The sequence below is a fragment of the Pseudorasbora parva genome, chromosome 2, assembly GCF_024679245.1.
Source record: "Pseudorasbora parva isolate DD20220531a chromosome 2, ASM2467924v1, whole genome shotgun sequence".
NCBI lineage: Eukaryota > Metazoa > Chordata > Actinopteri > Cypriniformes > Gobionidae > Pseudorasbora > Pseudorasbora parva.
Window position 1 is genome coordinate 30,798,187 of NC_090173.1, and position 24,316 is coordinate 30,822,502.

General features: G+C 38.2%; 2 protein-coding genes across 3 annotated transcripts in view; both read right to left on the bottom strand.

The window, feature by feature from the left end:
- The window catches only part of ppfia3 (PTPRF interacting protein alpha 3), a 46,138-nt gene extending 35,781 nt beyond the window's left edge, over positions 1-10,357 (bottom strand). For both annotated transcript variants that reach the window (XM_067415461.1, XM_067415451.1), the window contains exons 1-2: positions 10,175-10,357; positions 6,877-7,954 (exon numbers count right to left, since the gene is read on the bottom strand). In XM_067415461.1, coding sequence (XP_067271562.1) covers positions 6,877-7,209 — 333 coding nt within the window. In that variant the 5' untranslated portion in view covers positions 7,210-7,954; positions 10,175-10,357. The remainder of the gene's footprint in view (positions 1-6,876; positions 7,955-10,174) is intronic.
- A 7,663-nt stretch (positions 10,358-18,020) lies between these two features.
- Positions 18,021-24,173, bottom strand: nucb1 (nucleobindin 1). Its single transcript, XM_067428926.1, has 13 exons — positions 24,022-24,173; positions 23,592-23,715; positions 23,388-23,495; positions 21,886-22,018; positions 21,670-21,773; positions 20,996-21,181; positions 20,777-20,867; positions 20,636-20,694; positions 20,268-20,360; positions 19,584-19,673; positions 19,306-19,479; positions 18,747-18,873; positions 18,021-18,605 (listed from the first exon to the last, which is right to left on the bottom strand). Exons 2-13 carry the CDS (start codon positions 23,703-23,705, stop codon positions 18,517-18,519), a joined length of 1,368 nt encoding a protein of 455 aa, XP_067285027.1. The 5' UTR covers positions 23,706-23,715; positions 24,022-24,173; the 3' UTR covers positions 18,021-18,516.
- Positions 24,174-24,316: the final 143 nt, after the last annotated feature.

Here is a 24,316-nt window from a genome sequence, read left to right on the forward strand (position 1 = left end):
ATTCTTTAGCTCCGCCCACACGATACGCCTCCAGGTGCTCGTTTTTTTCCGGAAAGACTTGGTACAGCCCATATTTCTTTTATAAATATAATAAAACTAAAGACTTTTCGGAGATATGAAGGATGCAATACTACTCTATAGGTACTCAAGATTGACATGAGATTGACTGAAACTGAGTGTTTCACCCCCCTTTAAAATAGCATAATAGGGGCACTTTAAAAAGAAAGTATGTTCTATATAGTATGAATGTGGGTATAAATTAATTTCAGGCATACTACATCTGCTATGTTGTTGCTGTCATGTGATCTACCAGCATCAGTTGCGTGGCTTCACTGTCATTCATAAATGCTCTCCTGTGGCCTCATGGGATATTAAAGTGTCCATCGAAGGTGCACTTCAGAATCTTGGCGGAAGAAGTAGGTCATCCCTTTCACCTACTGTTTTTCAAATACTATGTATGTATTCAGATGCATTTGTACTACTCATTTACTGTACTATTTTTTGCATACTATGTAGAAGAGAAGTATTCAATTTCATATACAGAAAGAGTTTATCATTAGTCTGGTGGCAGAAAGTAGTCAAGAGGCAGAAATTCTGATCTCAAAGTCTATACAACCAAACCATCAACACTACACAACAATGCTTATAACATAATTATAACTGAAGACCTGGGCATGTGTAGAGATTACAATTAGAGATGCACATTTGAACAGTCCATTTATCAGAACTGGATGTTGTTGTTTTTTGCTCCAAACACAATTTTTTTTTTTTTGTTTAAGGCCAGTTCGGCCGGTAATAGAGCAAAAACATTTTATTAAATACATCTGATTTTTACAAAACCAACTGGTATCAGAATCAGCATCAGAATCAAAAGAATCTGAATCAGCCTTGAAAAATCATGATCCGTCCATCCCTAATTACAAAATAAGAAAACTTTCAATGACAGCAAGTGGCACTGAAAGTGAAAAATGTACAAAACTGTAGTGTGGTAGGATGTCATCCTTTGGTCGTTGACCCAGATGACAATGGGGTGCTGTTTAGCACAGTTCATCAGTTCAGGCTGGGAGATGCGAACGAGTTCACATCTCATGGGATGACATGTGAGATTCTTTAAATCTGTTGTTCTCATCCAGGGGGCCAGGGGCCTCAGCAAACTTTAAAATGCAAAAAACACAAAAGAATCTTGCTGTAAACTGAAATTGCATTTCCTTTCCCCCCTCTATAACTAGTTTTATTAAAAAATACAGAGTCAGAATCATTTTCCAGTTTCGAAAAGTTTAAAAACAAGCAGCGTTGCCATAATTACAACCGAAATGCTAAAGATATCTTAGCCTGTATGAAGGGCCGAGGCCGTCAAGTCAAAAAGTATGAGAACGGCTGTTTTATATTTTAAAAAGTGTAATAGCTTATTAAATACTTTTTATTTAATTGAACTGTTTTAATACACATTGGCCCAGTTTCACAGACAGGGCTTAAACTAAATCAGGGTTAGGCCTTAGTTAAATTGGGACATTTAAGTAACGTTTATAAACGTATCTTAGAAAAAGGCATTGCTGCTGTGCATCTTGAGACAAAACAATCACACTGACATATTTAAAGGGTTAGTTCACCCAAAAATGAAATCATTAATGACTCACCATAATGTCGTTTCACACCCATAAGACCTCCGTTCATCATCGGAACACACATCAAATTCATTTTTGGGTGAACTAACACTTTAAGATATGTCATTACAAGTTTCTTTCATTTGAAACAGCTCAAACATGCATTTTAGTCGGGGACTAAGCCTTGTCTGTAAAACTAAAAAACTCATTAATTTGTATAAACCAATCCAGATAGGAAGTAGTCATGTACACTCTATGTGCAGATAATGTAATGATCAAAAGTAAATTTATTGATCTCTTTACCTGTTATTTTTCTATGTGCATATATTCTGCAAACAGTTCATTACTTTTTTGCTTCTTTGAGAACAGATGACAAAAGTCCACATTCTGAACACTCCAATGAGCAACTCTCGGGTGTAAGGTCTTCATAGCATCATGTTGTGTAAGATGACATATGGCCTCACATGGCTAGAACTGTGAGTCTAAAGCCACACCATATTTTTCTATCTGCCTATATGTGACCGAGTGCCTTCAGCAAGAATCACGCATGACACACCTTCCCTGTCTTACGTAGAGAGAATCGCCACGTGCATGTGGAAGTTTTCATTTACATAAATGCACAGCAAATGTTGGGATTTGTATTAGATGACTTTGAAATATGTGTGTGGGATGACATGGCAAACGTTCGTAATTAAAGAACCCCCAATAATTAACCTAGACGTGAATCAAATCTTATTCAATCAAGTCAGCGACTCTTTAGACATAAACAAAAGTAAATCTCAGCCAAATCTTACCAAGCAATCACATTCACTCTGCAATGCAAACCAATCCCCAATCAAAAGGCGTTTACAAAGCAAAGCACAATTCTCGACCAATCATGTCGCAAGTACCTTCTGAGCTCAAATCGGCCAATCATGTGTTTGGTGGGTCATGTCTCTATCCATCCGTCTATATCAAACTGCCTCACTTTCTGCCAACAAGCAAAAATAGGGGAAAGAAGCTGGAGCAAGAATTAGGAGAGGAAAGGAAAAGAAGGAGGAGTGGGGGGGCTAAGCTTAGGAGTGGTATAGTGGTACACAGATGGTAACTCAGTGGGCCCATAGGACTTTGGCATTCTGGAAATGTACCTTGCTGAGTTTGGACTAGAATTATGTTTGGCACAAGCATGGCAAATACAATTGCGTGATAATGTCCTGCCTTATTTCTTTTTCTCGTTCAAACTCTTGCGACGGTTCCACTGACACAAAGGACCTCAACAATGGATTGACATCCTCTTTTTCAGCTTTGATTCGTTCTTCTCTCATACGCCCAACGCAGATGGGATGCACCGACTGAACTCTGCTTAATGTATCACTGCTCTGAATATGAGTCTGCTTATTTCAGAGTGTTTGCATATGTTTTTGTGTGTGCGTGGGATATTGATTCCCCTCTTCTCTGTGGCGCTTCTGCCCCTTAAAGGGTACATAACATACGCGGTTACTGCCAATCTCATGTAAAATTGCCTCCTTTATATCTCCGAAGAGTCAGATTTATAAAAGACAGATAAGTTGTACCGATTCTTTTCGAAAACAGCCAATCTTGTGGATGTGTGCAGTGGGCAGAGCTAAAAAGTCACAAATACACACACACACACACACACACACACACACACACACACACACACACACACACACACACACACTATATATATATATATATATATATATATATATATATATATATATATATATATATATATATATATATATATATATGCATTAATTAAGATGTAATTAATTAAGATGGTTACATTATATGCACTTATGCGCCGATTGCCAACAAATTTGATAATGTTTTACAGTCTGTAGTTTCGACTAATGACTGGAATCTTTTATCGCTGGGACCGGAAAAATCCAGCGACAAACAGAACTTGCAGAACTCCGTTGCTGCTCCGGAAAAACAAACGGCATCCACTGTTTCCTTAACACTGGGTTATTTGGGAAGCTTACCAAGGTTATCTTTCCCTCACAAACAAAAACACACTTCTTTAGTCACATTGTTGATTTTGTAGTCTAAAAACAAAATGGCAGCGCCGCTGACGGCTTCTGTATCCCGAGCGAAGCTCGTTGCCGGGTGGGCTCTTGCTCTCACTCTGGTTGATGTGCCCATACTAGGAAATCCTTTATGACATCATACAGCGCCATACTCCAAAAAAAACATAACCAGAGTGTAATTGGCACAGAATACATCCAAATAGTTTTTTTGTTTGTTTGTTTTTTGGCCATGATTAGCTTGAGAATCCAACTTTTTAACAGTGTAAATAAGTCAGAATGAATGAAATAGCATTAGATAACCCCATTAAATACAGTCATTCTCACTATGACTCTCTGATACCTTTAATGTCAAGCCACATGTCAGGTGTGGGGTGGCTCAAAAATGTTTCCAATGCTACATAGATTGATCATTAGTTGGTATACAAATTGTTTTGTATTTTTGCTTTTTATAATTATTGTTTAATTAGCATCTGCAAATTGTCGCATATGTGTGGAACACTTTTGAATCATGGCTTTTCTGACAGGTAATTATAGGCTAAGTACATTGCAGCCTCTTTAGACTGCAGAAATATTTTTTGTTCATCAGTAATTTTGTCTTATTTACATTTTTAAAAATCTGAAAAATCTTAAACCAAGATTAATTTGCTTTTTTTTAATGGTACATACAGATGATGAATGACCCTCTCTTTCTTTCCCCATTAGCAGTTTGTAGCATACATGTAACAAAACAAGTAACATACTTTGTTAAATTTTATGCTGATAAAAGAAAAAGAAAAAATGGGGTAGGAAATTTAATAGTAACACTTTACAATTAGGTCTCATTTGTTAACATTGCAGTCAATCACAATATGGCTATGTTCAACTCTGTGTCTCCTGTTGTGTCTATTCTGCGCAAAGTGCTTTAAAGGAAAAGGTGAGATGTTATGCTGAAATGTTAGAGTTACACGGAAACAAAACTCATATGACATCGCAACCAAATTCACTCCCTGAAAATTCAGGTAGTGGCAACAAATATATACGTAGTATTTACATAGTGTGCAGATAGACTAACTAGTTTTTCTCCATTAGGTAACTCATACATTGTTCAAAGTGTGACTCCTTTATACACACACGTTACTTAAAAGATTCACTTCTGCAAATAAAAGTGGTCGCCACTTGGAAAATACTGTGTATGCATTCTTTAGCACTATACCTTGACAAACAGGCAGCAAGGATGACAGTGAGGTAGTAAGCGACTTAAATTACAAAAGTAAAAGTATTGCTTTTTAATTTTGTTCTTGTGTAACTGTTACATTTAAACATAACTCAACTTTTATAAAAGCAAATGCATGCCATTATTTGAGATACAGAGTTGAATAAAGCTGTTCTCTGACTGCCTGGCCTGAAACTGTCTAATTCGATCGGCAAGAAGTACATACATGTGAAATGAATTTGTGAATGAAAAATCTCACAAAATCCAAAGACAAATCTAAGATGAACTTAAATGAGTAAAGATTTGGAAATGCGGATTCAACAATCTATATGTAAATATAAAATAAATTTCATTTAAAATTACATTTTACAAGTTATTTTGGCAAAAACGACACCAAATGCAAGGTTGTTCTGGCTAGAAGTGAGTTAGTTAGCTGAGGTGAAAATTGAAAGTGAAATTATGGCTATTGCTTGGCTGGGATACTATTTCACCTTAAGCTGCTATGATGTAAATAAAGGGTTTAAACTCATTATTTGACTAAATCTATAAATGAAACAACCAGGACTGTTACGAAAGACAAATTATTTAGTGTAAAAGAATGTGTAAAGATCATATTGTTCAACAAACAAAAAAGAAGAGCCCCAAAACTGGTTATGGAATTCAAGATAAGCAGATAATCTCAAAAAGATATGTAGAACACCTTAAATTAGATCAGGGGAAAAAAAAGTTCAAAACCAGATGCAAAAAGGACCAGAACAAGTCTGGAAGATAAAGATTATCTTGAATGTTAGTACAAATACAGACTGCTCAATTCAGACAAATGAAATAATACAAACCAGACATGGTTAGTTCTGACCATTTCTTTCTAGATTCTTTACACCCGTCTGCATGTAACACTACTTATATTTTATAATTCACTGGCAGCTCATTTTTCCTAAAGACATAGTTCCTCTCAATGACCTGTTTTTCCAAACTATTCAGTACAAGGAATTCTTAAAGGAATATTTCAAGTTCAATGCAAGTTAAAGGATAAGTTGGAAAATGTCCAGCCCGCTTTGTATTGTTACAATGTCGGTAGTGTATGCAACTGCACCCAGTATCCGCATTTATTTGTCAGCCAAAGTTCGCCGGATGCTGGGGCTTTTGTTAAAACTACAGGTAGAACCTCAGCATTTTGCATTCCTGCCCACAGACAGTCGGATCAAAGAGCATTATGGGTGTTTTGGCAAAAGGGAACATCACAGCCCCTTTCTTCTGTTTTCTCTATAGTCATGTAGACTGATTTAAAAACAAAAAATACATTCATGTTTCTACTGCATAGACAGCCAAGTTGTATTAAAAGCCCATCTTGTCAGCAGTAAGTTGCTTTAAGCTGAATTGACAGCATTTGTGGTATAATGTTCTCAGACACACAGAAAAAATGTTTGTTTTTTTTACCCTAATCTAAAAAAAATCTATGCTACAGTGAGACACTTACAATGGATGACAATGGGGACAATTTTTGGAGGATTAGAGGCAGAAACACGAGGCTATCATTTCGTAAAAGCAAGTACATCGATATGTTAAAACTTGCTTATTATTTGAGCAGCACTGTAAAAGTGTTTAAATCCTCATTTCTTAAATTAATTTTTAGGTTTATGAAGTTGCACTGTCATGCCAATGACATAGTGAGATTTTTTACACTTTCTTTTTCACATTAAAATCATGCTAACCCAAATTGTTTACATCTCGTGTGTTTAATTTTTAAAACTGTGAGTTTCTTTTTTAATGTTAGCAGACTGTAAGCTAGGTTTTTACTATGTTTTTTTAGAATACATTTATTGGTGGCAATCAACATAATGCCTATCCAACAAATGATGTCAATTAAGCTTAAATGTAACTTGCACTGAACCCTTGGATATTCCTTTAAACATGTTAATCATGTTAAACATGTTAATTAACATGATGTCAAGATACAGTGTGCACAACATACAATAATCAAATATTATGAAGATCATGCAATTTAAAATAAGGTTTTAAACACACATACAGGACCCCCTAAGCGTACCTGTGGCAGTGCGATGGAGAGTTGTCTCTGTAGCGAGTCCTTCTCATGACCCAGCTCTCGCAGACGTAGCTGTGCCGTGCCGAGACTCTCCTGGGTCTCTCGGAGACTCTCTAGCAGCCGCTCTCTCTCCGTCAGCATGTTCACCATTAGAGACTCCAGATTTCCAGTGCTCCCCCCCTCGTCTCCACCACGGGCCTCTCTGCCCCCATAGCCACCACCCATGCCTCCTGCACCGCCTCCCATACCCCCACCACCTCCGGCTGGAGAGGACGGGCCTCCTCCACTACCACCCCGCCCGTCCTCTGAGATGGTGGGCATCACCTCACACATCATCTTGAGGCCGTGAACAGGTGTGAAAGTTCTTTTTCCGGTTGTGGGAAGAAGGTTAAATGTGGGAGTGTGTATGTGTTGGCCTTACAAGTTTGCAAAGAGGAACTTGTGAGAATCACAGTGTGGGACCGCAAATCTGACGGTGTTTGCGTGTCTGAGAGCCTAAAACAAACAAATAAACAACTTGTCATTCATATGCCGAGGTCTAGGATGGAGTAACGTGAGGACTGTGGTAAGACCGTGTGCCGTAACAGTCTGTAATGCGTGTGGGTATGTGTGCCGTGTGGAGTATTGCGGATATGTTATGTGTGCAGTTGTCCCTCGGTTAGTGTCTGTTTGTTTTCACCCTCGATTCAAACTTTCTTGGTGGAATCTCCTAATTGCTGTGCTCTTCGTCAAAGGTGGACCAGTGCTGCCAGTTTATCTGAGTGGTCTTCTCTATGAGTTTATTATCCACAGCCTTTTCCTTTATCCTTTTCCTCAGTACTCAGGTAGATTCATGAGTTGTGTTGATATTTCCTGAATGGCTTCAAGTCTCCTGATTAGCTCTTAGTATGTGCTGTTCAAAATCCTTGGCTTGGGTGTGTTTGGGTTGAGCAGCAGGGTGTGGTCTCATGTGGAACATAAGTGGCAGGAGAAAGTAGGAGGGGAAAGTCGCTGGGTCGCAGGGACTGGATTGGGTAAAAGGAAGGGTGGGCATGGAGGAGAGTCTTCTACCCAATGGGTTTGAACTTCAAGTAAAGGAGAGCTGAAGAGGGAAATAAAGGAGAGCGACATTAGCACAAATGGTCAAAGCTGGGTAAGTCATGAAGAAAGCAAGCATTGTAGATCAAATCCAGGGAATTCCAAATCCCTCAGTAAACCAGATTTAGAAAGTAAATCTGATGGGTTGATTTTTTTATTTCAAAGCAGCAAGTGTCGCAAATGACTTTAGGTATTGTGAAACAGTATTTTTATTGATAAATTTGGGTGATACCATAACAAAAAAGAAAGTAGACAGAAAGTAGGGAGAAAATAACACATAAACGAAACCAAAAAGTCTTTGGACAGCAAGGGTTGATAGAAAACTTGTATGATATCTTACTCTTGCAATTACTGATAAAACATGCTTTCAATGCAGATATTTAATGCAAGAAATGTTGTAATACAAGCTGTCAGGTAACACGGGGATAGGGCAGCATCTGTGCTTTTGGATTACTATCAGCTATCATTTAAATCTGTAAAACATATTGTGATTATGGACACCAATAAAACACTGATGCTTAAAAGTTGTCTGCCAATCTTGATGGTGAAAACTTTTACATGCACATAACTTTCTGATTAAGGTCCATATTCTGTGTGAGCCTGAAAACAAATTTCCATAATGCTCCAGAGCTATGCTATTCACATATTACTTATATAATTATAATCTGCATATCCTGAATAAGCAAGATATGCTATTTATTTGTTTGCTTGTGCCATTAATAGTCCAACATGCATTTAAACAACTCATGAAATATCATTCATATACCTAACAATAATATCACACAAGAATTGCAACATGTAGGTCATGAGACTCTTACAAAATTTTTTTTTTTTTTTTTTTTAGATGTTTATATCCAATATACTTTGCTTGGACATATGCACATAAAAATAATTTTCTGTAACGGTGGACATGCACATCTAATTCAGATTTCTAGAAACTAAAATGCTAACTAATTCTGGTTATGGCAAATAATGTGTTTGATGACCCTTATCACAATATGACCAAATTCTGTTTAAAATCATAATATTTTCGTGCGTGTAAACGTGTGAGAGACGGGTTGAAATCACTCGGTTCTTCGACACAGGACTCAGCTCTAGATGGTGGCAGACACATTGGGGAGCATCAAACTAAAAATAACATTGTAACCATCGGGTTTCCCCATTACAGAAATCTGGGAATAGCATGAAAGAGAGTCCTGTTCCAGTGAATGTCGACACAGAGGAATTTTGAAGAATCAATAAGAGCAACGATTCCTCGCACAGGCCACAAATCGTGCTAAATACTCCCTGTCTTGAATGTTAACGACGTCGAGGCAAATGAACACAATGTATCAGCCTCGTTTCCGCGACTGTCATGCCGAACATTCAAATCAACACCCAATTCCATTTGTTTTGTCTCTCTGTCTGTCGGTCCGTCCGCGTCTCTCTCTCTCTCTCTCTCTCTCTCTCTCTCTCTCTCTCTCTCTCTCTCTCTCTCTCTCTCTCTCTCTCTCTCTCTCTCTATCCGACACACACCTATTTCAGATTCCCCTCAATATAGACAGCAGCCGTTTCCTAATACCACATCCCACCGCTTTTATTTTCCGTCTGTCCCTTTGGTGCTTCTCTAAATAGGCTTCGTACATCCTATTAGTCATGAGGCTAATGGTTGCGCATGATATACGGAAATGAAATTCATGGTGTGTAACGATCATGTAGCCGGGCAGCGCTTTTTGTGTGTCTATGGACGTTGTCGAAACGCAGGAAGGATGAAACGGTGTCGTTTAAAGGGAACCGGTGCGTGATTGGATGCAGCTGATCTTGTTTATTCGGTAGGCTACTAACATGAAGAAAAATATTTTACAAATAAGCACCGCTCCGTTCGCAATTCATCCCAACGACGCTCAGTTTTATAGTGTAAAAGGCTGGATGTAGCCTATGTGTTGACGTATTCCTCTGCCGTTCGCTCCACCATGATATATGTGCCGTGTCTCTTCTGCAGGTAGCCTACGCGCCTGGACATGCCGTCGAAATTAAATGATTACAATTTAACTAATCTAACGAATAACGCATCGTGTCATTTCTTCAAATGTTGCTATTTTATCCTCTTCTTTCCATCCTTTCGCCTCGCCCCCACCTCCCAAGCCCGCCATCCCCCTCCTCATCTCCACAGCTGGGCGATATCACACACACAAACATGCATATATAAGAAAATACATGCGATGCTGAAATATGCACCGCTCACCGTTGTCATCGTCGAGAGTAAAGGCTAGACATCATCATTTCATCCCCGTCGACCCCATCGGAGCACAGCGTTTTCGGGTGCCGAATTTGCCCAGTTATCAGCCTCCCCCCTTCCCTCTTCCTCACACATGTAACGACGGCACCGAGCGAGCAAACGTTACACCTAACCACAGACAACCCCAGTCTCTCTCTCTCTCTCTCTCTCTCTCTCTCTCTCTCTCTCTCTCTCTCTCTCTCTCTCTCTCTCTCTCTCTCTCTCTCTCTCTCTCTCTCTCTCCCCCTCCCTTCTCGATGTAAAGGTGCTGGCTCTTAAAGAAACATTCGCGCCTGCTTCACCACCACAGTGATCACAGAGCTGTTGCTAGGGCTACTGTAACTGTGTGATGTCATGTCTGCAAAAATACACGATGCACCACCTCACATAAGAAAATAAATGTTATTTTCAGAGCAATGTTTGAGCATCCATTGGCAAAAGGTCCAAATGGTCAGCTCTGGGTACCACTGAGAACTTGAGCAGTCCACTCGCTCTATCTGTGTCGCCACATCCACTCCCTCTACCGGTCACTTTCTGTATTGCGCCTTTCAAACCATTCGCACTTGTTAGCAATATCACCTAATTTTTCAGCTTTTCATTGCATCGTCACCTAAGTGCGGCTTTTATTGGGTTTAAAACGGTATTTCTATGATAATTGTGTTTTGAGCAAAATAATATTTTGCATTAAGCTAATCCTTTTCGAAATCTGTCGGTTGCCACTTACCTGGCCTACTTTCCAGCAACAAGAATCACTCTGAAATTTATTTTTACATTAAAAATTATTTAGTTTTTAAACTCTATTTAGTTAAAAAAATAAATTAAAAAAAACTTATTTGAATACTTACAAATTGAACGCCTGTGAGACGCCAAGACGATTTACAGAAAGTGGGCCTTTTTCACGCAACTTTTGAGCTTTTGATTAATTTTGATTTATTTTGATTAATACAACTCGCTTAACTACTTTACAGACATTTTAACTAAACAAGTTTTTGTTTTGTGGTTACATTTAAGAAATGTATAGCTAAGTTTTGTTCTTTTCCCGTCCGACATTGAACAGAAACCGCACGACGGCACGAGCTGACTCCTGACTGTTGCTATGGTTTCCTCCTCAGTGTGTCCAGATTCCAATAAACTTGTAATAGCCTATTACTTATGTTGACTGAAACGTTGTTACAGTATAACATTTTATTTTTATATTTAGGCCTATAGCCTACTCTAACAATGCTCTTTATTGTAGGCCTATAGGCCTATATATGCTAGTAATAAAAAAAAAAGAGTAATTTCCCCAGACACCATAATTCGTAAACTGGAGAAAACTCATTCTCATTTTAAAAAAATTAATTTGAGAAGCAGCCTCCCAAACTATGAAATTAGCAATAATTATGATATGATAGGCTATTATATGATATATTCAATTAATCCGCATGACATAGTGGGAGTGCTTGCGGAAAAGCATGCTGGGTTCACGTATGGCTATATTACCGAAAATAAGAGATAACAACATGATGTGACGCGAGCTGTTCACGTCCTCGGAAAAGGTTTTATACGTTTCTCTCGCACTATTAACTCCAAAATAGATCTGCAGTGGTCACTTGGTACAAACCGTAGCTCTCAGAAAATTACGCGTTCTACAATCACGTAAATTGCTTTTACAAGTCAGAATCGTTACGGTTACGACATGGCGTGAAGCACCTTTAAATTACCCGCGACACGTCTTGCGCCGAGGATCTTATTTCAGTGGTGGAGGCCACAGACATGAATGCAACAAGCCAATAAAAAATAGACACCGGTGACTTCTCCACCAATACAATAGACGGCGAGGAGGGCTTCTGCATTGATAGACGCCAATAAAACGAGGGGAGAATAGGGTGGAGCTATGAGAAGAGTCCCGAAAGGGATGACGTAATGTGTTTTTAGAGAATGATGTCATCGTTGTGCACAAGGGGAGGATTTAAAGACACAGCTGGGCTGTGGTAGGCTACAACTTGCAGCTGGAGCAAGTGCTGTACAAGAACAATATTGGGGATCTCAGCTTTGCATTAGTCGAAATAAAATGACCTCTCATGATATTTTCTAAGCAGTTTTTCACTTCTCATTTTGAACACCCTAAATTATATATAGGCCTATATTATAATTATATATAAATTATATTTATCTTTACATAACACCCCCAAATATAACAAGGTGCCAAAATGTAAATATTAAACATAACACACTACTCTAATGCATTACAATGTATCTGTAACCTGCATAGCTTGTAGTACTAGCATCTCTACCCATGCTCAGCCAGTCACCATGGCAACAGAGGCAACATGGTGTTTATCGGAAAGTGTATTTTGGAGCTGCTGCAGCATCAGAGCCTTCAAGGCCAGTAAGCGCTCAGGATAGATAAGGAGAGGAGAGGACACTGTTGACTGTTGAGGAACATTGGGATAACCAGCCCTATAGTCCTCACAGGTTCAGGAAAAGTTCAGGTCACAACAAAGCCTCAGCTAACAAAAACCTTGAGCGATATTACCATTACAGTTATGACCAAGGGTTTTGTTTACTTTTATTTAAAGGACCAGGTCTCCCAAAAATTAAAAAAAAAAAAAAAAAAAATTGTCATTTACTCACCCTCATGTTGTGCTGAACTTTTGTTTCTTCCGCAGAACACAAAAGAAGATTTTGAAGGAAGTCGGTAATCAAACAGTTACGGTTACCATTGATTTCCATCAAATGGTACACAACATCTTTCAAGACACCATAGTGAGTTCCTTTTTAGACATGAAAATACATAAATACAACAATTATTTATTTAATTGTATATGGTAGGGGTGGCGAACGCCGGTCCTGGAGAGCCACAGTCCTGCAGAGTTTTGCTTCAACCCTTATCAAACACCTAAACAAGTTAATCAAGGTCTGAGGGGTCTATAGGCAGGTGCGTTTTTGGAGCTGAACTCTGCAGGACTGAGTCTGTCAAGGACCGGAGTTCACCACCCTTGATATATGGAAAAATATGGTTCCTTGAAGATACGAGAAGATAAGATTTAAGTTCATAGATACATTTTCTTTAAATGAATAAATGTTCTCACACCAAGAATGAGTTCACAAAATTACTATGGTGTCTTGAAAGATGTTGTGTTTCTCTCCATTTGATGAAAATCATTGGTTGGTTCTTTTAAGAAGTGAAAGATTCTCTGGGGAACCCAAATTTCAAGCATCAATATGCTTTTATATATATAGACATTCTTGCTGTACTATACCCTTGTCTCCATGTACTGCAAATGACTCTAGAGATGACAATGACAGTGGGAGACTGTTGTCTGTCCCTGTGAACTCAGCACATTTATATGTTCTCTCTCTCTCTCTCTCTCTCTCTCTCTCTCTCTCTCTCTCTCTCTCTCTCTGTGTGTGTGTGTGTGTGTGTGTGTGTGTGTGTGTGTGTGTGTGTGTGTGTGTGTGTGTGTGTGTGTGTGTGTGTGTGTTTTGGTGGCCTGAAATGCAGGGCAGTTTGCCTCTATCATACAATAGCAAAGTGATGAAACAAAAAGCACTTGAGCATTATCAGAAAGTACATCAGGACAAGTGTTCCATGCTCAGACTGCAATCCGTTGCATGTTCACCGCTGTTTTTACCATACAGCGCAAAGAGCAAAAAATGGTGCAGAAGCAGCAGAAATGGATATCATATGTGCATATCATGATATAGGAGATGACAATGTATGTGTGGCACACGTCTAGAAGTGCAGTGGGAAGTTTTATGAGGTCGTAGCTCCCTCTTCTGTCCATCAAGCCTATTGCAATATGGCCCAGATACAAACACAAGAGGTGCTGTAGTGTTGAATAATAGTGCTCTGTGTTAAATGCTTAGTTGTCTCTTATCATCACTCAAACCTCACAGGCTGCGAAAAGACAGGGAGAGAGAAAGATCAAAGGGAGAGACAGGAAATGTGAATGAAAGAATGTCGAGAGAGAGAGAGAGAGACAGAGAGAGAGAGAGAGAGAGAGAGAGAGTATCATATACCTGTTTCCAATAAGAAATCAGATATTGTGCAATTTTAGTGGCCGCTTTCCTACAGAATGACAGCATACATCTGTCTCATATCTGTATCTACTAAAACCAACGCACAAGAACTTAAGATTTTAAAGGGATAGTTCACCTAAAAATACATATAGTCACTCCAAACCCGCATAGCAGCGTTTTCTTCTTCACAAAACGCCAGCCTCATACACCATTCACTTTTATATATGGCGATGAAAACGATCTAAGGTTGAGTAAATTATGAGAGAATTTGTATAATATGTTTAATTCTTTTAAGAAATCTGTCAAATAAATAATTAAATAAATAATCCGTTATCAGATTTTGCAGATAGAGGTTGAGATAGGAAAAAAAGCAGTGAAATCACTGGTGGGACTGTAATGTGCCCCTAGCATAAGCAAATACAGGATGTGGAAACCAGACAGTCAATACTCCAGAGAAACTGTAAAATACCCAGGCCTACATAACTTCATAAGATTTGATATTAAAAGAAAAAAGAAAAGAGGAGCATTGTGAAAAGTGGACGATTCAGCAGCAGTCAGCCCACTCAGTGATGCAAATGACTCGAACAGAAGCCCTCTTTCACACTAACCAAAGCAAGTACTCGTTTCATCAGACTCTTCCCCCAGTCTCTGAGTCATCTTTTTTGGCTCTTTATTTCATTCCTCTTGTCTTTTACAGGCTCTAATTCCTTACTCTGTTTGCTGGTTAACAAAGAGTTCCCTGTCTTTTTAAGAAAAATCGAATCCTAATTGATACCATTTACATAAAATTAAAAACTGCCATAGTTTTGATTGTCTAACTTTTGATATCCCAAAGTTATTTTAGTATTATTTATTATAGTATTAATATTTTGCATTACCTTTTATTTCTTATAATTTGTTATGCTTTTGTCACTTTTATCAGTTTTATTCCTTTTTTATTTCAGTTTTATTCATTTTACATTACCTTTATTTTAAACGATTGGTATAGGTTTTAATAGAACACTAATCTCACTATTTATCAGTGCATGATATTTCAATGGAAAGGTGCATTATGACACGTAAAATGGATTGCTAACACAATTTCATGTCGACTTAAAGAGATATAATGTATTCAGCAACATTTTACTTGCTTTACTCAAGTCCAAGCCTGTATGACTTACATCCTCCCATGGATTACAGAACAATGTTTTGAAATCCATAAAGCCCACTGATTTTTATTGTATTATTATTTATTTTTGTGTGCAAAATATAAAATTAAGTCCTATTAGTTATTGTTAGTTAATTGACATTAATTCTTAACAGACATTAAGAATAAGCGATATATATTAAAATCAGAAGTTGTGTCTGTTAAAGCACTAAATTAACATGAACTAACAATAATAGATGCTTTTAAATTGAATAATTAATGGTAACAAATGTAATCATATATTTTATGTTTCAAAGAAAGAAAGCCATACAGGTTTGGAAACGCATATATAAATGATGAAATGTAAATTTTTGGGTGAACTACACCTTTAAAAAAAATCTCTTCACACAAACCCCTCAAGTAAACAATTTCTGTGAGAACAGTTTAAATATGTGGACAGCACTTAAGTTTCAGAGTGCTGTAGTGAAGTTTGAGTGGAAGGACATTATTTACATATCTATGGTAGCATCACTAGTGAGTGTAACTGAAATGTGACAGCTGCAGCAGGAGAGGCGGAGCAACGAGGTCACAGGGGTTGGAGAGTTGTCTGACAGAATTGGAATGGAATTTAAAGCAAATATGTGCCATGTGGCAAGGAGTGTGAGCAAACAACATTCAACGCAGATCAGTAAATACCTCAGAACAATGCAGATGTCACAAGAAGAAAAGTGTGAACTGACTTACTGGAGGAGAAATGCAGAACAGCTGAAACTGACATTTGGAGTCTAAGAGCTTCAGTTTAGAAACATATGGGTCAAATCATCATATGAATGGTTTTGATGGTATTTGTTGCAGATCACAGTTTGGAGTTGACATTTTGTGTCACTCAACAAACTAATTGTCTGATATATAATGAAATGATATAATGAATGATATAAATGATTGTCCGAATGATATAATGAAAACAAATAATGGTATTCAGGTGTTCCAATGACTTCCATGGCCACATGTGTATGGATATCAAGCACCTATGCATGCAGACGCTTCTAAAAACATGACGGATCGGCGACAGGGGGGCACACATTATACATTACGTTTTGCAACCAAACAACATGTGAGAATTGACAGGAAATAACTGAAAATTACATGGAAGATCGGCGTTCTCGTGCAAGACTGGATTTATTCCTATAAAAGGGGTGGTAAAACACAATTTCAGTTTTCTAACTTTAGCTAGTGTGTAATGTTGCTGTTTGAGCATAAACAACATGTGCAACGTTACAACGTTCAAAGGGAGATATTTGCTTTAAAAAAATCAATTTTTAAGGACTAGTATGTTAGGTTCTTGAACGAATCGTTCTTTTGAGCCGGTTCTCAGCAAGTAACCAGTTGTGTATTGGTTACTTGGTTATGGTTAACCATAACCAAATAAGTAACCATAATCCAACCAGTAACATTCTCCACGGAAAGTTCCAGAGTGGCGTTAGTGCTTAACCTCCTGTCTGGACGTGCGGCTCGGTGGGGAGCAGCGGTGTGGGAAAACAAGGATCCATGCTGTTCCACGTTCCACTTTGTGAAAGAATGGGTCGCTCTCAAGAATTCAGCAGGTTGCCGCCTGTCAATTTGTAAAATTCTCACTACTAAATATTATATGGTCAACTGTGGTATTATAATAAAATGGAGAAATTGGAAACAACTGCAACTTAGCCACAAAGTGGTAGGCCACGTAAAATCACAGAGCGGGGTCAGTGCATGCTGAGGCGCACAGTCACGTTGCCAACGTTCTGCAGAGCCGATAGCTATAGACCTCCAAACTTTGTTTGGCCTTCAGATTAGGTTAAGAACAGTGCATGGAGAGCTTTAAGGAATGGGTTTCCATGGCTAAGCAGCACATCCAAGCATGACATCAGAGTACAATGCAAAGCGTTGGATGCCGCCACTGGACTCTAGAGCAGTGGAGATGTGTTCTCTAGTGACCAATCATGCTTCTCTGTATGGCAATCAGACAGATGAGTCTGGGTTTTGTGGTTGTCAGGAGAATGGTACTGGTACCGGAACGGCAGTTTGGTAGAGGGGGAATTATGGTGTGGGTTTTTTTTCAGGGGTTGGGTTTGGCCCCTTAGCTCCAGTGAAGGGAACTCTTAATGCTTCAGCAAGACATTTTGGACAATTTCATGCTCCCAACTTTGAAGGAACAGTTTGGGGATGCCCCCTTCCTGTTCCAACATGACTGCACAAAGCAAGGTCCATTAAGACATAGATGATCAAGTTTGGTGTGGAGAAACTTAACCACTATAGAACACCCAATAGAACACCTTTGGGATGAATTAGAGCAGACTGTAAGCCAGACCTTCTCGTCCAACATCAGTGCCTGACCAGTCCCGTGTTTTTTTTTTTTTTTTTTGTCTATACAGTGTACGTCAATAAGAGCCCAACGTTGTTTTGACTTCTGCTTTTTGTTGGTTTAACCATTCAATTTGTTTAATATATCTTTTGTTATGTATGTTCCAAAAACGAATGAAAGTCATACATGTTTGCGTGAGTAAATTGTAGAATTTCCTTTTTGATTGAACTATCCCTTTAAGAAAACCACATTTTCTTTGCAGTGGATTGCAGGAATCTGCTAGACGTAGTATATTTGTTTTTTTAAATATTCTTAATTAAATGAAAGAAATAAAACAGTCATGAAATAATTGGGATTTTATAGTACATTAACAAAAATGCTGATTCATTGCACATTGCTGTATGGTCAGCGCTCATCTCAGTCTGTAATAAACCTCATATCAGAAAGCCTTGTTTTACTGACAGTGTAAGCCACAGAAAAGAACCACATTTGTCTATTGAGTCAAAGTTACCAACAATTAAACAAGGCTGTAAACTTTAAAACCAGGGCAAAAAAACCCTGACTACCACCAAACTAAACCACACATCCACTATTATGCCATTCTTCAGAAGGGAACATGCGAACATTCTATATTGATGCCAGTGTATTAGGGACTTGAGCATATTTGGTTCAGAATGAAGCAAAAAACCTCATTAGTATGTATTTGACGAGTGTATACTGTGTATACAGTTATATTGGGTTTCAGATTAGGATAAGTCAATAGGTTTGTATGTGTATGTGCAATGTACAATTAAAATGCAATTTGTGTGTGTGTGCGCGTGTGTGCACGCGTGTGTGTTAGGAAGTGTGCTGAGGCAGATTCTGTGGTGGCTCAGCTGGCAGGTTATTCTGAACATCTCCATTCTGATCGACTGGGACTTTCACCACTAAAACACAAAACAGGCAATGTTTACTGTGCGGAAACATTACCCTAAAAGGGTTAATATAAATATTAAAGGTTAATATAAAAAATTATATTAAGGGTAACCAAAGGCAGAATCATGGAATATTCCTTTCATTCTTCTCACCTTGACTGTTTTCGTTTGCTAGTTTCTGAATCTCTTTTTGAAACTGGAGCTCTCCATTAGGACCTGAGGGAGGCTGTCTGTTCACTGTCTGTTGCTCCTTTTGTTTTTGTGACATCTCCATTACTGCCTAATTAGAAGTAAAGCAAGGTCTTAGCTCTCTGGCATAAAAAAATTGCCAAAATATACAATAATATGCAGTACCAATGTTGTGAATGTATTACAATCATTTGTTTTAGTATGGTACGGCAGGGCTCAACAGTACGTTTTTCTGGCTTACACTTAAAAAAATAAAATAAAATAAAAATTCCCCACACGTACACGCAAAAATATTATATTACATTTAACATGTATAATTTAAACTTGTAATTTAAAATGTTGTACTGTTACATTATTTTTTCGCATACTTTTTTAAAATTGTACACATGTATTCTTAACCAAGGAACAATTATAATAGCTAGAAATTATAAAGCTATTAGAATTATAGAAAACTCTATATAGTATTATATAGTAAAGGGTTGTAACCAAATCATGGACGACAAAATGCTTAAGTGTCGTCTACCTGCTGATATTCTCGTTTCTGTGCTTCTAGAGCTTTGCTTCTCTCTTTCAGAAGTTCCTGCTCCTGTTGTAATTTCTCTGCCCTTCTGCCAAGCTCCACCTCCTTATCCCGAAGTTCTGCCTCAAAGCGCTGCAGCTCCTCTTCTGTGTACACTGGCTTTGTATCATCCAGTGTCTTAAATGGAGTAATAAAGAGTGATGAGTAATGGGTTAGCACAATACACTGCCATGTAAAAGCAGTCTAATAAATCTGGACATACATCTAAATCTGGCTCTAACCTCCCATTCCTTTTGGTTATTAAATTCTTTCTTCTCTGTAGATTTGAGGAACTCTTCCAGGCTGACCAGCCTATCATGATTGATATCTACCTGCAGTGTGAGGAAGCAGCATTAGAGGGGGGGGGGAAAGCCTATTACAGAAGTTTTAGTTAGATATTTAAAAGCGAACTGAAGAAACTAATTAAAAAATAAGACATTAGGGCACTGAATATTTTAAGATAAAAGAATGACTATTTCTTCATCTCATGCACCCTGAAGGAACAGAACAGATGGAGTCACTGCTGCTCCACACATTGTGAAAGTGTTAAAAGCTGATGAAGAGTCTGAGAATGACGAAGTCATAGAATGTGTGCATTTACATACCCTATTACAATAGTTATGCTTAAACTGGCAACCTATAAAGCAATTCTGAATCTGAACAGTGTTTCTTTTATCAGATAAAAGCTATAGTGTAAACCCGATCCGCAGGTACGCATTTTAGCAAATGATCAACATTTTAGTGGCTTATTCGATTTGTACATATCCGTTTACATTTTAAACAAAAAAAAAATCAAAGATAATTTACAAATTTCAAAATGCGTTTGCATAGCGTTAATGCTTTTACGAGCAGAATTTGGTCGTTTTCAGTGCTTGTTGTACATATAAACACACTCAATGAGAGTCAAGAGAAAGTGAATATTTTACGTTCTGCATGACATGTTCTCGCATCCTCAGCCTTTCCTCCTCCATCTCCATCATGTCATCCTCTTCATTCTTGGGATCATAAACTTTCTCCAGCTAAGACAATAAAAACAAAAGATTAACACATTGAAAAGATAACTACTTGCACCTTTTAAGTTATTGAGATTTGCTTGTTTATTGTATGTAAAGAACAGCTTTTGAGGCTGTCAAACATGCCGTTGCAGATTTCCATGTTGAGAATGTTTTATTCGGGATGGCCACTAGAGCCCACTAGACCCTTAACTGCTGACTCCATTACAGCATAAAAGAGGCTTACATCACTGTCAATAACAGACTGTCATGACTCATTAACCTCAAATGTCAAACATTACCTCTTTTGTGAAGAGGGCCTCCAGCTCTTGCTCATCCAACACACCATCGCCATTTGTATCTAGGAGAGAAAACACAATTCAATTTATTTTTCCAGCAGAATGGCTGCTTATGAGCTAGCTGAGGACAAAACCAAGACTAACCGTGGAGCTTAAAGAAAGTCTTGGGATTGAACTCCTGTGGATCCAGCCCATCTGTCTCTTCCCAGACCTCCCGTAACTGATCCACGCTACCCTAAATGGATGATGAGGAAGTAAAAGAAGAACATTTTACTGAATAGCAAATGTGAAGTAAGCAGAAAAAGATCCAACTCATTTCAGTTGATCCGTCCACACACATATTCCATTCTTCATCCCTCTCACCGGAGCGTTAACTTTAGGATGTTTCCGGTGCTTTTCTTTCAGCTCCTCGATTCGCTTCTCCTCCTTCTCCCTCTTCTCCTGGTCCAAACTCTTCAGGTACTCCCTCCTCTCATGTTCTTTCAGCATCTCGTAGCGTTTAAACTCCTCATGGCGCTCTGCATCGTAATTCTCAAGATCTTTAGTGGCCTGACAAATAAGCACAAAACAAATGCGTAAGATTCTATAAACAGTTAACTCCTTCCCTGCCATTGGCGAGTTTGGCTTGTCATTCATGAGCTAAAGCTTCCTACCATTGACGAGTTTATGTCTTTCCATGATTTCACTGAAATAAACTGAGGAAAGCCATTACTCGAGTACAGTCTCTCCAGATCAAAACAGAAGCGTAAACGAATAATCTTGTATGTAAGCAGATGCATATGAAAAAGAATGCAATCATCAGCAATAAAGAGCATATAAATCAAAACGGCCAAAAGTTACAAAACGAAATGTCGACCCAGGAAGAGGTTAGGACTTTATTGCTATGCATTTTATTGCATGTCATTTATAGAGGTTATGATAATTGGAGTAATATACTGTGGAATATTAATTTGAGGAAAATGGGTCTGTTGTCTGTGCAACTGTAGCATAATGTCCTTTTGCAATTTCACTTTATGGCATTTAGGAATTAGCATTACCGTGGCGATAAGCAGCTCCAGGTCTTTGGCCTCAAATGTGTTCTGATTATGAGGATCCAGATGTTCAAATTGCTTCAACAAGGAGGCGTGATCCATCTGAACACCTGGAATCACAATAAAATATTTGTGAGTACATAAGCGTGGGAGTCACATCAAAAGAATCAACAAATATCCTTGCTTATCAGCATCACTTGAGTTATACATAAGCATACTCACTCTGCATATTGGTGCTGTCCAATTTTGCCTTCAGCAACATCCTGAGACGCGAGACCTCTTGCCTCTTCAGCTCATCCAGTCGAGTCCTCACATGGTGGCCCACCAAATCCAACTCCTTACTGAGGCGTCCATTCTAATAGACAGTATATTTCCATTAAGGGCTTGAAGTACAGGTTAAAACTTCAAAGCACAAAGGTTATAGAGTGCAACAGAGCCTGCACACATTTTCAGCGGCACTGTTATTCATTTGCTCTAGAGGGATTTTTCAGCAAACTTTAACTTTAAAAAGTATGGAAATCTAAGAAAAAGACTGTCTGGAAAAAGAGGTAATGATGGCCAACATATTTAAAATTACATAAAAGAATAAAAATTATGACTGACTTAAAGGGTTAGTTCACACAAAAATGACTTCCAATATTATACAAGGAAAAAAATACTATGGGCCCCATCAACTGTATGGTTACCCATATTCTTCAAAATATCTTCTTTTGTGTTCCGCAGAAAAAATAAAGTTTGGCAAAACTTGGGTGAGTAAATGATGACAAAATTGTTATTTTTTGGGGGTGAACTAACCTTTTAACCTCATTACATAAAAGTACAAAACATTGTAAATATAAAATACAATATAGGTTTAAGCTATTAAAACATATAAAATATATTTCCAATATTAACAGAAGTTGGTTGTGGGAGTACAGTGACCATCTAAATTAAAAATGATTTCAGCTTAGACTTGACTTCTACAGAAGCATTTGCTGTCGCTTAAAGGGATAGGTCACCCAAAAATGAAAAGTTTGTCATCATTTACTCACCCTCATGTTGCTCCATGCTGTAGCTCTTTTCAAAAGAAGATATTTTAAAGAATGTTGGTAACCATACAGTTGACAGTAGCCATTGACTTCCATAATATTTGTTCCTACTATGAAAATCAATGGCTACCGTCAGTTGATTACCAACATTCTTTAAAATATTTTATACTACATGGCTGTTGAATGCTTGAATCTGATTGGATGACAGACGTTGTAAGGTGTGCAATTATTTTCCGGGAAACGCATGGCTAATAATATCCCTTAATAATAATAATAATCATAATAAGCCTTGTCCAGGCAGGTCTTTATTTTTACAGTTCCATATCACATTTTTTTATCAGTAATATTTTAACAACTTAAAAGCTACATGGCATTTCTCACTAGTGAGTTAACAATGAAGAGGCACACCCGTGGTGCTTTGCGTCATGGCTGCATTACCACCATGTGTGTGCATTATTGTTCAAATAATCCAAGGCCCACCATTAATTAATCCTTGCATCTACAGAAGAAAGAAACTCATACAGGTTTGACATTTGAACAATTTGACATGAGGGTGAATAAGTGATGATACAATTTTAATTTTGGGTGAACTATCCCTTTAAATCTCTGAGCTAGTGGTAACTCTATCTTGAAAGATAGAGTTGAAGAAGATGAATAGGCTTTTTACTGATGTGCTCTATAGAGTGTGTGGTTTACCTTGATGTCTTCTGTGTTGGCAGTCTGGAGTTTTTCTCTGAAGTGAGGGTCTGTTTCCAACACCTCAATCACCTCTCTGAGGTAACGGTCATAGTACAGACCAGTGTCCTGAGACATACACATTGAGCAAAATCAAGAGTATATGTGATTATTGAACTACGAATAAACGCACACGACGTGATCTTGATCTGAGACCAGTCTTACCACATTCTCTTCTGGTTTCTCCTCCGGAGGGGAGTCTTGGTTACGATCTATTGGCACCGTCCACACCACGAGACAGAGTGACAGAAGCAGCAGCCCTTTAAACCCGCCTGTCATCCTTAGGTATCTTGAAAACGCAGAGATTTACACTGATTAGACAGCCTTCACTTTCATCCTAAAGGAACACCTGACACAGGAGAATCATTAACTTATATATTTTTAAGAGAAATGTATAAGAACACGTCGAATATGACTAGAGAGAGTAGCCGAAAAAAAAAAGGAAGTCTGAGTTCGCGGAAACACACTGAACACGTTTGACAACAGATGCAACTTGTACACACACAAAAAAAACAGTCAATGACATCTACAACACTGTCCGTAGTGTTGCTTGGTTCTCTTTACTCTATATCAAATAAACAACGAGTTCTCTTACCACAGGGTCAGTCAGATCCTGTTTCAGCGGTGAGTGAAGCCTATGATGACAAAAAATTACTCAGCACTGCTGCTTAAAAAAAACTGCGGCTGTGAATAATGACGCAATCCAAACGCGACGCTTCCTGTGTGCTAGCAACTACTGTGGGCGCGTCTCAATCAGCTCCCTAGTTCAGAGTAGGGCGCTAAAATAAATTGAGATTTTTTTTACAGTCTATGCGGTGCAAACATTAATTCGCCCATAATTAACTGCGGTATATTTGCAGTAGCCTGTTTGTAAAATCGTTTGTTATTAA